This window comes from Hippoglossus stenolepis, chromosome 5 (assembly GCF_022539355.2).
Source record: "Hippoglossus stenolepis isolate QCI-W04-F060 chromosome 5, HSTE1.2, whole genome shotgun sequence".
NCBI lineage: Eukaryota > Metazoa > Chordata > Actinopteri > Pleuronectiformes > Pleuronectidae > Hippoglossus > Hippoglossus stenolepis.
The window spans coordinates 20,378,216-20,393,611 of record NC_061487.1 but is presented as its reverse complement, the minus strand read 5'-3'; the positions used below and the strand labels follow the sequence as shown (position 1 = coordinate 20,393,611).

The 15,396-nt window shown below is 41.1% G+C and overlaps 1 protein-coding gene across 1 annotated transcript; it reads right to left on the bottom strand.

Annotated features, from left to right (window-relative positions):
• Nucleotides 1-833: 833 nt before the first annotated feature.
• cd44b (CD44 molecule (Indian blood group) b) lies at nt 834-15,396 on the bottom strand. The gene is made up of 8 exons (XM_035156981.2): nt 14,970-15,396; nt 6,590-6,755; nt 5,499-5,641; nt 5,316-5,375; nt 3,848-4,213; nt 3,069-3,152; nt 2,878-2,956; nt 834-2,730 (listed from the first exon to the last, which is right to left on the bottom strand). Exons 1-8 carry the CDS (start codon nt 15,034-15,036, stop codon nt 2,523-2,525), a joined length of 1,173 nt encoding a protein of 390 aa, XP_035012872.1. The 5' UTR covers nt 15,037-15,396; the 3' UTR covers nt 834-2,522.

Genomic DNA, 15,396 nt, shown 5'->3' with positions numbered 1-15,396 from the left:
CTCTTCACTACGTGGATCTGCTCAAGGGAAATAAACTTCACATAATAGCAACACAAACTCGAAGAGCTACGGTTTAACAAAACACTACCGCCCATGAAAATGTAAAAATCAGTTGGATTCAGATTCTATTCAGATCTGCAACAGCATCCTTGAAAAATCACAAAAAATATGAAAAGATGCTCATGGAGGAATAATGCATATTGCAGAGGTGGTGGTCCTGGTGAATGAATGAATATATATGAATATACGGACAATAGGTCAACAGCAGTTATGTGTATATGTAAGTATGTGTTTAGAAGTTTATACTTGAGCTAAAGGCTAAAATGGTATATTTCTGATTATATGTAATATCTAAGTGAAGATATGAAAATGAAAGAAGAAAATTGGCCTCATCAATGAAAAAAGTTTAAATCGCTGATGTTATTTTTGACCCATCAGTCACATTCCCTGCTTGTTTCAGAACTCTTTAAGTGCATTGGTTTAATAGGCTCCTGCAAAGACAAAGAAGTATAATTTTCCTTTGAATCACCGCTACGTCATTTTTTAATGCCAACGTTACGTGAACTTCAAAATAAATGTATGCTAATTAAGTATTACTCTGTTATTGATGAACATTCAACTGTGCTTCATGCAGTTTAACTCTTTCAAAAGGGCCCTCTTTGTATTCTGCGTTAGCATGTTCTCTCATCACGACCCCGGCGCCATGGAAACCTCACTTCCTCTTATGTCAGTGCGGGGGCAATGTCACCATTTGCATCCCCTGTCATGCCATTCACCCGCTCGCCTTTGTCTTCGCACACAGTGAGCAATCAGTGAGTGAACACCACATTCCATCTCTTTCTATACACGTTTATTTCGTTCATGACTTCACAAAGCTTTTTTTTTTTTCTTAACCAGCAACATCTTTTTTGTTAATTGGTCATGAAACCTGCCTACACGACTACGTCTGCTACTTCCCGTCGGAGTCAATGATAAAAGAGCAAAAAGCAGGAGCGACAACGAAACAAGTCAGAAACAAAAAATCTGTTTACAGTTCAGTTTTTACACCAGAAAAAAAAAAAAAAAGCTGTCACACTGGGAATAAAACTGATTACACAATGACACAATGTATGTTATATTTAGCCAATGAGAAGGTCAGTCGCAAAAACTGCAGCATTTCCATGTGAGTGGTTTGTTGAGACCAGAACACAGGCTTCATTCCCCCACCCACCACCCACCCACCCATCTCCAATCAGAGACATTTCAATAGAATCTCATGAGAAGTCTTTTACATTGTCAAGTGTTTGCAGCACATGGGCTCCCCCTTCGTGTAATATTTAGTTCATGCTGAATATCATATATGATATTTAGCATTCAAGTTAATAATCTCACATTTACAAAATGATCAATCTGCTACAGATACAATCCAAATCTTTCTTTTGCTCATTTCCCCCCCAAATCAAAGTACACACTGTGTTTTCATATACATCATGATTATCATTCTGCTTATCCTCAGGATAACATCAGGGACTCGATGTAAATTTATACCATATTAACTTGCACAAATTGCACATTTCTTGAATGCTCGAGCTGATTCATGCAATACCCACTGCAATATTGCAAAATCCATTTTTACTTCAGAGGTACTTTTTCTGATTGAATAAATCTCAAAATGAACACATTCTTCTACTTAAAGAGGATATAAAGCCCCTTCCTGCCAAAAATAAAAAAAAGCATGGGCATCTAATGCTAAGGCATTTCCAAACATGTACTTTATATACAGAGACCAAGGAAAAGGGGACTTAAAGATGCATAAATTAAGGTATTAAGGTAGAACTCCTCAGGTTTTCTTGAAAATGGAATAAAAACAAGCTTCAGTCCACAGGCGACGTCTGAAATATACACAAGGTTACAACATTCAGCAAACGAATAAAACAAAACACATGAAAATTCTTCTTTTTTTTTTTCTCAAATAAAATAACACAGTTTTCATCATCGACTTCCTACAGTTTAGGATTCACCAATTCTATTACAAAGAGAATAATCTGTAATTAACATGTTCGTCACAAATGACGCCCTCCTCTACCCACCCCCCTCCCTTTTAAACCCATGCCTCTCCAGTCCCGTCATCGACACGCAAACGCACAACTCTCGCAAACACAAAGAACAGGACACGAAACGCGCTCGCACACCCTGCTACGCACCGACGCATGACACCCCACCGTGCACGGCCCTCTTTTGACCGCCACTCAAGGGTCACCACATGAGGGTCACCATCTGGGGACACCACACAAACTAACGGCTGCACATGTTGGTTTGAAAAGACCTGGTCCCCTCTGAGAGGCAACAGCTTCAGACCCAAAACACTTAAGTTAGACAATCGTTCTATAGTAACACACACATAGACCCTCACTCAGCGTCCATTCATTGCTGATCACCGAAGTGGTTCCAGTGTTTGAAGCCCCCAACCCACGTCTGTATATACTCTCTCCATCTTCTCCTCGCGCTCTCCCTCTTCGCCTTCAAACTCCACGACTCCCGTCTCACGCCTGCTGCTCTTTATCCGGCGACTCCTCTAGCGTGATGACGGTGAACTCCTCGGTGTTGCCGTTCTCCTGGATCTTCTCCTTGTTCATGAGGGTCACCATCTCCTGCTCTCGCTCCTGGGAGCTGGATGCCAGTGCTGCGGCGCCGTTCCCCTCGCCGCCATCCTTGGACGTGATCATCAGCGTCTGTCGTTTGCTGCACAAACTGGACGCAGACATTTGTTTAGTATTAAAAAAAATGTTCTAGCCTGCAGCAGAATATGTGTAAACTCTGGCTAATGTCTACTGCTCCTAAAACACATTACATTATAGTGTAGAATAATGAAATGAAAATATAAACTGGAGGTCCCACCTGTTTCTTTTGGCAACAACTGCACATACTAAAAGAATAGCAGCAACTGCCACAATCACCCCAATGATTACCAGCCAGTCTGGAGGGAGAAATAAGAAGCCACGAGTCGACAGTATTAAAGCTGAGTCAGTTGGAAATAAAAAAAATCACTGTCAGGAGAGAATAGGAACAGAAATAGGAAATATTCTCACCCAGTGAACTGCGGCTCTCCTTTGGGTCAGATTTCGGATCAACAGGACTCCGGACCTGTCCTTTGTCATTTGGTTGTTGTGGAGCTGCATGTTGATAAAACAAAAGGCAGACATTGACTCTCAGATACAGATTATTCACTGACATAATAAATATATAAGCGTAAACCTGGATGACACAAATATAGAGTTTTTGTGGCTGTATCACAAACAATGTCATTTAACCAAATACTGAAAGTTACACAGGAATAATCTGATTAATGTATTTTATTTGAATTCACATGTACAGCCAGCTGAACTATACTTATATTCACTTTGATGTCTTTAACACGCAGTTTTATGTTTGAAATGTTTATTAAATTCACTGAGAAAATCAAAGTGATGGAACCATTGAGGCCTGTTTAGTAGCAAATATACTCCACAGCTCAAACTGACACAAGGGGGCGTCCTGTGTTCTTAAAGTTCCTTCAGTCCCCTCGAAACCTGTTGCAGCACAGGAGAGGATGTGGTGTTCTCAGAAAAATGCATTTTGAGCACAGATGAACTAAAACGTCACCATTTTGAATCATCGTCTTTGTGGATGTATAGCGGGGGGACCACATAACGGCAAACTTGCAGAATATACTCCCAAAAGTGATAAATCAGCATTCTCCACAAAAACATGAATACAATTTGTACCACTGAGGTGTTTTTGTGTTATAGATAAAGTAAAGAGCTGAGTTGTAATCACATGACTGCTGTCTAGTTGTGCACTGTTTAACTTTTGCATGTGACTTCCTTACGCTCTTTGGTGGCGTCATCGCTTGTGCCCCCAGTCTCCTCCTCTTTTCCAGCGGGAGCTTGTGGTTTCTCTGTTTCTCCAACAGGGGCCGTCGGAGAGGCTCCCTCCTCCTCAGGGAGGCCTGGCGTCATCCCAGATCCAATGGGCTGGTCGAGGTCCGCCAGAGTGAAAATGAACCCCCCCGTGCTGTTCTCACTCACTTCTGTCGGAGGGGTGGTGACTATGGTGGTCAATTCAATTTTCCAGAGAGCTACCGTGGTGTCACCCCCCTCAATGTCAGCCGTATCCTTGGGTTGTGACTGGAGAGTGGACCCTGAGTCTGCTTCGCCTGATATTGTTGGGCCCTGAGGCAGTGGTGAGGGCTCGGCTGGTTGGAGAATAGAAAAGTTCAAACATTGGTTATTATCGCTTGTGTACACATATTAGACTTCTCTTGGCATTAATCTAGAGATAATGTTATAGTGGTTTTAAATCCTGATTATTATTTCATATGGAACTAATGTTCACTTCATCATCTCATGTAGTTTTATCGTGCCAACATTTACATTACAATACATATTAAAATGCATGGTAGAGTTTATCAGTGAAGCTGAGTTTATTATTTTGACGCTGAGCCATTCTTCACATTATGTTACTGCATAATATCTTTAAAAAAGTTAAATAGTGCTAAATAATTGAGAAAGCGGATCATGAATGACAGAACAAAATGACTCACTTCTTGCTTGAAACACTAATCTCTCTCCCCTTTAATTTCAAACATTAAAAATCACAATTTTTGTTTGATTATGCTTCTTAACAAAAGTGTTAATTGACCAGTTGATATGGTTTCATTCTCTGAGATCCCACGTGATAGTATTTGTTTTACTACACCAAGTTATTCGTGATTTCCTGCATTCAATCCATTTTCTGCATTTGCTGCATTTCTTTGTCAGCACAGACAAATGAGGCAATGCAAAATGTTACTACAGCGTCTTGGTTTTGCAATTTAAAAACAAAAAAAGGGTAAACAGGATGAATAATGGTTGAGTAACTGATAGGTTGCCACCCAGTTGTCTTCTTTCTGAGTCAGATTGATCTGCGTTACAATATATGTCCCAACCTCAGGTTACGTAGGTCGGAGATGAGAGGATGTTGGGCGTTGACAATAGCGATGAGATCATTTACTTACAAGACTGAGGTCAATTCTGTTCTAATTCAAATATTTATACTTTAAATAGGAATTTGAATTTAATTTGTCCCCTTTCAGTTTTATGACATTTCACATCAACCGAGTTTAATAACCTGGAAACTGCATGTTTTTAAAAGTCAGTAGGTGTAATGATAGAAACTGGGCTGTATGAACATTCATCATTTCAAAGCTTTGTTTATCAGTTATTATTCGTGCTTAAACCTTTGATATATGGCAACATATGAGTATAATTAAGTTGAGGGTGAATGAGCTTATTGTATTCAAGGCATATTAAACTGACCTGGTTCATCTGAGGGTAAATGTCGAGCGAATGCTTTTTCACAGTTCTTCTCAGGCCCAACTGGAACATGGTGAACAAGAAGTAGATGTTACCAAAATGGAGAAGCAAACAGCAACAGGTCTGAGAGATGCAAATTGTAGATTCACATGACGAGAACTGACTGTTTCCTGTAGTTATAGTCACCTTTGTCATCATAGCAGTAGGCATCAACTTCTTCATCAGCTCCAGTGGGTCGATGAACAATGAAGCCGCTCAAGTTCTTTGCACAGTTTTCATGGTGCGAGTGTCTGAGGATGGCGGTGCTCCCATTGTTGGTCCAGCCGTACCTGAATGGACACAGCAATGTTATTATTAGAAGACATTTTCTGACACAACTTAGAGACGTTTGTTGATGCAAGATGTCTCCAAGTAGCCACGTCAGAACATATTTCATCATATGAAAAATGGAACTAATTCAAACACTGTTGAAGAGCAGATGCTCGTTTTGCTTTATTGGAAGTTGGTTGGATTTCTGCCACATGACAAACAGGGTGTATCATCACACATATGGAAAACCCTCTTCCTCTTTACTGGTTTTTCATCTATAAATGTGTGGTGTGGGGTGATCTTGTGCACTTAAAGTTGAAGTTCAATAGTTAAATTTAGCTATGATTTTTGATTGTTAATGAAAAAAAAATGCATTTCATTGTGACCTTTCAGACCTTGTGTAGTCCTGATCTTCAGATGTTGGAGGTCTGAGTTAAAATAACAGGTGTGAAAGGTCCTTCAGACCACGGACCAAAATATGACCCCAGATCAAACAGAACCATCGTTACAGTGTGAAAACATTTGGTTTTGATAGTTCAGACTTTCAGGCCAATTCCAGGAAGTTGAAACAGCATTGAACAATAGAAGAAGAAAAAGAAGCAGCTCGCATGATTGCTCGTAGTCTTTCCGTCCAGTTATCTCATTTTGCTAGTAGTAATACCACAATGAGAGTGGCAACGACAATAACAATGTGGACAGGTTCATAAATTTTCTCCATTCAAACAAAAAAACTACTTCCAGTCAAATGGACAACTCGCTGGTATCAGACACACACGTCTAATGTTTGCAATGTAACAAAGACTTGAACCTTGGTTTGGACTTTCAGGTGAGAGAACATCTTCAGGAAGATCAACGTTATGGGGCCCAGTAAACACTTCATCATAAATGTCCAATCTGTACAATCAGTTTAATTAAAATTGTTGTTCACAATAATGAACATTTTTTCATACAAAGACTTGTAGTTTCACCTGCAGGTTTCCATTTCTTTAACGTAGGCCTCCTCGACTTGCTCTTGACTTGCCAGAGTGGTCTTGAGCTGCTCACACACCTTTTCAGCCATGGAGAAGGTGAGGGAGTGACGGGATGGTCCCTCAACCAGGAATACTCCGGCATAGCTGCAGCTCCGAGAATTCACTGCAGGGAAAGAAAAGGGGGAAAAATACACTTTATATTGTAAATAATGATGATATGTCCATAATTTGAGTGTTTTGGCTTCAGAGGGAATACAATATTTTTTAGAAGAGTAACAAAACTGTTCAGTTCACTCAAGAACACAAGATACCAGATTTACACTGAACACATCTTTTTAAAATACATGTAAAATCAAAAATGATTTAATTTTCTTCATACCTCAGCATCTCAAAATCATATTTATAACAGCAGATACTGAAATAGAATAAAGGTTAAGACCCAGAGTTCTTTTGACTACAAACCACAGTAAGGATGCAGATGCTGTGGCTCATACAATAGAAATGATCACATAGTCGTGATTAATGTAATACACAGTGGGATCAATTTGAGACAGCTGGGATTCATTCAGTGGTTTTGAAAGAGGAGCTCTTCACTGCTCAGTGATATTTTTCAGGCAGCGTGTTGAGGACACTTGTAGCTTTTTTTGTCCTGTTTGAGGAGATGCAGTTTTTTCACTTGATTTCAATTCCACATCTTTCATTCTGCTGTTGATTTCTGTCGTATGTCGTGATGGAGCATGTGAATGCTTTCGCATCCATGCCATGTAAAATTAGTCAAGTAATTGTAACTGCATACAGCACAACATTTTTAGCCAATTGTCGAAATGGAAACACCCAACATTCTTATATGCCTGAAGGTGTAAAATAAAGGCTGTGAAAATATGTATTGGCTTATCACTGGAATGCCTCTCGTTCCCCCGCAACAAGATATCTCCCGCCCTCAGATTTGCAAGCCAATAGAATTTAATAACCAATAGTCGTCAAGCTAAATTTGAATAACCCCGCCCATTCCCGGTGAGCTTTTGAGGCACATGCCAAATGGATTAGAGAAGTTACCACGTCTGTGTAACAGGTACCATGGCTTTTCACCAAATGTCATCCCAGCACATCTTGTCAGTTGATCTATGCTTAGCGTTCTTATAAATAGCAGTCGTTTGCTATCACCAAATCAAAATTAGATAGAAAAGAAATAAATATAAAAATAACACCAGTATAAAAGTGTTTGAGAGAGTTTTTAAAGATCTGATTTTAACTGTTGATTCAGGAGATCCTGTTGCTCTTAGACCTGACGGCTGCTTTTGACACTGCCGATCACTCAATCCTGTTGTCACGTTTAGGTAACAGTGTAGGAATTAAAGGTGCTGCACTCAGGTGGTTTCAGTCCTACCAACAGGTGGGACGGCCCCACTTACATGTGGTGTCCCTCAAGGTTCTGTTCTAGGCCCCGTCTTATTCTTCTTATATATGCTGCCACAGTGTACATTTTTTAGAAATATGACGTCTCTTTCCACTGCTTTGTGGATGATGTACAAATAGTTCAATACAGCTCCTGTTTGACTGCCTAAATGACATTAAATCATGGATGAACTTAAACCTCCTCAAACTAAATGAAAACAAGACTGAGGTCATTGTGTTAGAAACCTTGAACTGCTGGATGTGGGCACCCGTGGCCCTCTAGCCCCAAATATTCACTCCTCTGTGAAGGTGTTTATTTTGACAGTGTTTTTAAACTTGACAAGCAGATTTCCTCCATTGTCAGGTCTAGCTTCTTTCAGTGGAGATTTTATCATTAGTATTTTTGATATATTGCGTATTGCTGTTTTCTTGTTGTACCTTTCAATTTGTAAAGCACTTTGGTCAACCAAGTTGTTTTAAATGTGTTATATAAATAAAATTGACATTGACAATATCTCAAAAATATCTCTACAACAAGAGCCTATGAATTTGTTGTCATTTGCCAGTAAACCACAAAAAACTGTTTATTGTACAAAACATATTTTAAAGTTATAGATCAATGAAAGGTTGAACAATAAAATCTGGAGACTAGAACACAGCGCGTGTTTAGTGTTATTCTTCTTGGCTTCATTTGCCATAGTAAAGGAGAAACTTTGTTGGGATGAAACCAAAAATGCAAACTAGGCCCAGCAAGCCAAATGAGTACGTGTGCACATGCAGGTCACATTATTCAAATAGCCACACACTTAACTTTACTTTGGGAGTTTCCCGATATCAGCCGATAATCATTTGCATTGTGAAGAAAACCAGAGAAAGAACCTGGGAAGATCTTGCAATATAAACAGAGACAGAGCTCGTACTCTGACTATTTACCCGTGACTTTGTCTCCATAGTCATTTATGTGCTCTTTACATGGTTCCCCTTTCCACACAGAAAAAAAGTGTTCAATGTAGTGTAAGAGAATTTCTGTGCAGCTATTTTGAAAGCACATGATCATTAATTGAAATATAGAACTAAAATCTGATGGCTGCCATGAAGATCATCGGGTGAAATAGCAAATGACTTAAAATTCATTATCAACATGTATCAACTGTGAAAATCTGATCATGAAGTGATTTGTGCAGTAGGACAAAATAAAAGCATCAGTGGTTTTCATATCCACTTCTGGGAAAAAAGTAATCTACTTCACAAACACTGAATGGAGATGAAGATCAAGTGGCCTCTGCACATACACTGAGGAAAAAGTCCCTATGTGCATTAGCTGTTTGCTGCTTGTTTGAATGCGTTACCATGGCGACGGGTGCACGAGTTGTTAAAGATGTCTCAGCCACATGAGACTCGTACAGGAAGATGACACACTACATCTTATGTTATTTCAGTTAGCATTATGTAATAACAGAGCATCAAACTCTACAATATTTTTTTTCTTTTAGCGGCAGTATGAAAAAAACTTTTGGGACCTATAAAACCTGTTGCTTCACAATAATCTTACTGCTCAACAACTTTTTTCCAGTAGGTTGTACTTGTTGTAGTTCCACGTTCCACGTTCCAGCAAATTTCTTTGACAAATACAGTCTTAATAGACACTTTTCAGTTCAACCCAGAAAAGAAGGAAGTGCACTGTTTAGAAACCACTTGGACAGGTTTCTGATACTACATTCTGACCTTGACTCTTGTATTGCAGAATGCAAATAGTGAAATATTGAGATGAAGAAAAAAAACATATGCATTTTGGCTTGAAGAAAATTACATTTTGAAATCATCCAATGATTTGGACGTGTTTATCTCATTGGTGTGCAGAAAGCTGGCTCGTAAAAGACTAGATATGAATAGGTATGATTAAAAAACTAAAATCCCCTGATTTTTCCACTGACTGCGATGAGTAAACAGAGCACTCGCAACAGCAGGAAGTTGAAGTCTCGACTGTTGGTGGCAGCTGGGCAACAGGAGTGCCAACACTTGTTTTGCAAAGTAGTTTCAGTTCTTTGTTATCTCTCTCTGTCTCTTTCGCTCTCGCTCGCTCCCTCCCTCTCTCTCACTCACTCACACACACACACACACACACACACACACACACACACACATACACACAAATCTGAAAGGACCTCTACACATGCTGCCACATGGCTCAGTGTCCCTGAAAGTAAAGTGGTGAAAAACAGTCTCGGCCTTGCAAACCTGCCCAGAGAGATCTAAGACAGCGCAGCTATCAGTGAGCTGAGAAAAGGGGGGCTGACATGAATCTGAGGCCTGATCATTAGTATGCAGAGGGAACGGTCATGGGTGTCTTTATACAGTCCAGAGGCCGGCTATGCCAAAGCACAGACTCTCCCAAAGCCTCCATTGTCACCTAATGGAGTTGAAACCAAGGAGACTGCAAAGTCTGCGTGGACAGAACCAGAGAGAAAGGGAGCTGTAACACAGTGTCTGTGCCAAAATCTCCAGCTGCTCAAGAAGTAATAGACAAGTCTGACTCTCACTTTCACAGTCCTCCCTCCATCTATCTCCTCTCCTCCTGTTTTCTCTCATTATTCTGTGTTTGTCTTTTCTATGCCAGCAATAAAGTACAAATTACCCCCTGCAGGCTGGCGCGCAAACACACTTGAATTTCGGCAGATGATTCCTTGAGTTATAACTTTTGCTGAGCTGTGACCCTGCATGGACAAGAGCAACAGACTACATCAGGTCAATATCTTGATGTCAAGGTTAAAACCACTCACCAAACTGGCTCATATAACTTTTTCTTTCTGACATACACTTTGCTGTAAATGTTCTCACCAGAGTTTTCTGGAAATATCATGAGAACATGAACACAGAATCTACTGTATACCCTAGCCTTTTAACTTAACTGTAACCATCAGAACTAAATGGCTAACCCCAAGTTTGTCATCTTTAATGGGACTTTGCACTGACTTCCACTCGTTGTGGACAGCCTAACCAAAACCTTGACCGTAACTTTAACCATGACCATTTCATGCTTAACCTTAACAGTTCACATCTTACCCCCGACCTTAACCAGGACCTCAGATACGATGTTTTGCCTCGTTAGGACCAGGCTTTGGTCCCTCATGAGGACTACTGGTCCTCACAAGGTCAGTGTTTATGCTGGTCCTAAAGAGGGTGAGTAAACACACCCACCCACACACACACACACACACTCACATTCTTGTATGTCTTCTTAGTGAGGACACTAATCGACATAATGCATTCCCTAGCCCCCACACTAACCGTAACCATCACAACCTAATGCCTAACCCTAACCTCAACCTAATTATAACCCTTACCTTAAAACCAAGTCTTAACCCTCAAACAGGCCTTTGAAAAAGTGAGGACCAGCCAAAATATCCCCACTTTCAAGTACAAGTACACAATAAATGGCTAACTCAAAAACTTTCCCTAACCTTAACCCTAAACCTATGTCTTCACACTGTCACACACACACATGCACTTAGTTTTCCTTTCTGACCTTCATTTTTCCAACACCTCCACCCATCACTGTTGAAAACAACACCAAGTGTTCCTCTAACTATAAAAGGCAGATGTTCTTATCATTTGTTTAAGATTGATTTGTTTTAGAAGGACTGGCCTCACATTTCTCCTCTGAATTAAATCCAGTGAATCTAAATAGACGATCTGCGATAAGAAGCTCGACCTCCTCCGTTCTGTTCAAACAGTCATAATAGAGACTTTGGTGGAAATAACACACTTAACAACACTTCTTTCTCTGCAGAGGACTCCTTTCACTGGCTGCTTTTGTTGGAACTATTAACTGGCAACCTGAGGAACATTTTACCAGATCAAAGTTTTTATCAAATAAATATCTGTCTCTTTAGTCTTTTAGCCTTTTTACTTTCTTTTTTATCAAATGTGGTTTAAGAAAATGCCCTTACTCACTTTTCTAGCTGATAGCAGGAGGCTGTTAGCCTAGCTTAGCTCACAAAACATGAAGAAACAAATCTTTTGCTCGCTCCATAGTTCAGAAATGTGCTTACTGGCACATTAAAGGCAACATCTCCAAATCAGGAGATGGTTCTCACGTCCACGACAACAGGAAATTGTCCGGGACTTTCAGGCGAGTGGTGGCGCCTGGACACATAACGTTAAAATCCCGCTGCGGAAATCATTTGTTTTTGTTTACAGCACATAACACCAGCATTCGCCCTTATCACCAAAAGCTCTCCAATCTCATTGTCTGTTCGAGGTATTTAGTGCTTTATGCCGTTTTGCATCTAGTGCGTGTCATCAACATGCCCACTCGCTTGCTGTGAATGTTGCTGAATTCTCACATGGGCTCACTTAGATATTTTCTGGACATTTTACCCGAGGGCTGTAGCAGGAATAACTCAGCAGATTGTCTGAAGCAACTGACTCTGACATTTGCATCCTTACATCCGGCCCCCCCACAAAATGTCTGGGGCTCGGTGCATGTCTGAAAGCAGTTTTAATCTTCTAATATAATTCCAGGGGGAAAAAGCATATTTCTTAATTTTTTTAAATGATCAGATTAATCAAACTATTCTTTTAATGTAACCATGGTTGTTTTTATTGATCACGTTTTGTCTTCTTTGCAAAACTATGAATAAGAAACCTCGTTGTTTTTGGCCCAGCGCGAACATTCAATGTCAATTAAAGATTCAATACAATGCTCTGTTTTTCTGGTGATACTGAAAATCCCAGCCTCGTGCTAGAAGATGTTTGTACATTACAGAGCTCTTACTGAGCAGTTTTCCCAGGGACACAAAGACTTTAGTGTATATGAGAAGGGAAAGCAGACGGGTGTAGTGGGGGTGTGAGTGTGGGGGGTGGTTGGTATGTGTGGAGAGCATGAAACTCATAAAATGGTGTTAAAAAGTAATTAGTAGGTTTAACTGCACACAAAACCCGAAATTTGAGAACCCCTAACCATTTAAGAGCAGCTCAATCAGCGTCGGCGGCTCATTGAGAAGAAGGGAAAGCGAGGAGAGGACGTTACATGAGATATTGGTGCAGGGCCATTTAGCTTCAGGGTGGCTGGTTTGCAAAGAATGGTACCGTGGTAGAGGAGGCAAACACGTGTCTGAGAGTTTCAGGTGGCATGAGATGGTACTCAGAGGCTCCACAGGCACAAGCCCTCTTTGTCAGGGCCCGGTCCGAGTCCACGGGGCCCCTGTTCGCCCGTCACCTTGAAACATGACACGGGCAACATGCAGGACGGGTGGTTAAAGCCAAGGAGGCAAATACAGCATTTGCAGGAAGTTCAGTGAACAGGTTTGCCCAAGTGCATGCTTTTGAGTTTGTGTGTGGGTGAAAGATACTGATCCTCTTTGGTTGTGGTCAGTCTGTTAGTTACCATATCTGCACTTGATGGAGGAAACTCAAAAGATACGAGAGCACACATCAGATAAAGTAACGGAAAGTATTAGATGAGTTGAAAGCTCTGAATATCTTTATCTCTTTTTTCATCAATGTAAAAAGATTACGGACAGGAAATTATTAAATTTGGAAGGTCTCAGATTGGTCATAACTCTTTTCAGTCGACTCGTCAACTAAATTATTGAATGGCACTAATGAATTGAAATTATTCCAAATTGGATTTTTATTACACCCCTTGCAGAGGTCATATAGCTATGAAATTAAATAGATGAGATTAATTCAATTAGCAACTGGAACGAACTAATTTTACTGCCTTTAGAGCAGGTTCAGTCAAGAGAAACCAGTGACCAAGCCATTCAGGCTCATAGATGCTTATTGGTGTGCATCCAGACAGCGTTGGTGTGCATCCTCTATAAATCCCATCTTGGTTTACACGGAAGTCTGGCCACAAGTCCACAAGTCCACAAGTCCTGCTCTTACTGCTGTAGACGCAGCTATGAGTTTCAGGTTCAAAGAGGGCGTCTGGACCAGGACGACCAGTAACCACCTCAGGGCGCTTTGATTCAAAACCAGACACCAATTGCTTTCAACACTCAAACATAGAGATACATGCACGCAAGCCGATAACAAAGGGAGGGGATACACCTCCCTCCATCTTTCCACATAGAGTCCGTCTACAGTCTCTTATTTCACTTTGAATACATGGAAAATATTGGTCGAATGTATAACTTGATGCTGATTGTACTTGTACCAAAGGTCTTTGTGAGCAACCCCACCACCACCACCTCAAGGGATCAAGCCAAAAAAAACCCTTAGACCTGTTTGATTCAGCACCAACTTCTCCGCCAGAGATATAAATCGCTCCGAGCAATAAATCCCATCAAAGCCGTACACACAGAGAGCGCACATGTGAGACAAAGAGAGAGAAGAGGGAGACTCTGAGGGGAGAAAAGCTACAGCAACTGCAACTGCTGAACATCCTTTGTGTCAGAGAATAGAGCGTTAAGCGTGGCGGCACAGACTCCAGCTGTAGCAGCACTGTAAGGAGGGGGGGGGGAGAAAAGAGGAAAAGATCTCTTATTTCTGCCTCTAACTAAAAACAAGGAACGGCTTCTGCGAGCCATAGACTGATCATCCAAATCCCTGCTAAATACTTCCCGGCGTGTGAATGCGTGTGAGACAGAGCATGAGCGAGAGCGCCTGTCTCCTTTGTGTCTAACAGGAGTCTGAGGCTGCCAGACGTAAGCCTGTCTGTGCTGGTGTAGCACGCGCTCTCTTGCCGGCATCCACTTGTCCCTTCTTACGAGCAGCAGCCTCAGCCTCTTTTTCTTTCCCTGTCTTCTTCCTCACATGAACACAATTTCTCAATTACAAGCTCAGGATTGTAAGAAAAAGATGCAAAATAATATTAAAAAAAAGTAATCAATACTGTCTGGTTGTAAAATCTGGTAACAAAGGAGGTTTACCAGACAGTCAGACAGTCACAATTAAGGCAGAGTAAGATGGGGGGAAAAAAATTTAAATCCACAAACAAAGAGCCATCCACTGGGCGAAGGCACAATCCCCTCACCTTGAAGTTGCTCTGACCTGGACGAGGCCAGTAATCCAAAGGTGACCCCCAAGAGAAGAATCCACATCCTGGGCAAAGCGTCTGGCGTTCAGTGACTATCTGGTTGTAAAGGTGTGTAACAGTTCTCCTGTGGTCCTGTCTTCCCTCTGCCAGGAGTGGTGTGTGTGTGTGTGTGTGTGTGTGTGTGTATGTGTGTGCTCACGTGTGTGTGTGTATGTGTGTGAAAGAGAGAGGCTGTGAATGAGTGAGAGAGCAGTAAAAAAAAAAGGGAGAGAGAGAGAGAGAGAGAGAGAGAGAGAGAGAGAGAGGACTGGTACTGTGGAGGGAGTAGCTGTGAGTGTCTGGTCGCTCCTGGAGCTGACTCAGACTTTACCCCAACTTTTCTATTCTGTGCCCGAGAGACGCAGAGGCTGGTGGCACGCACACA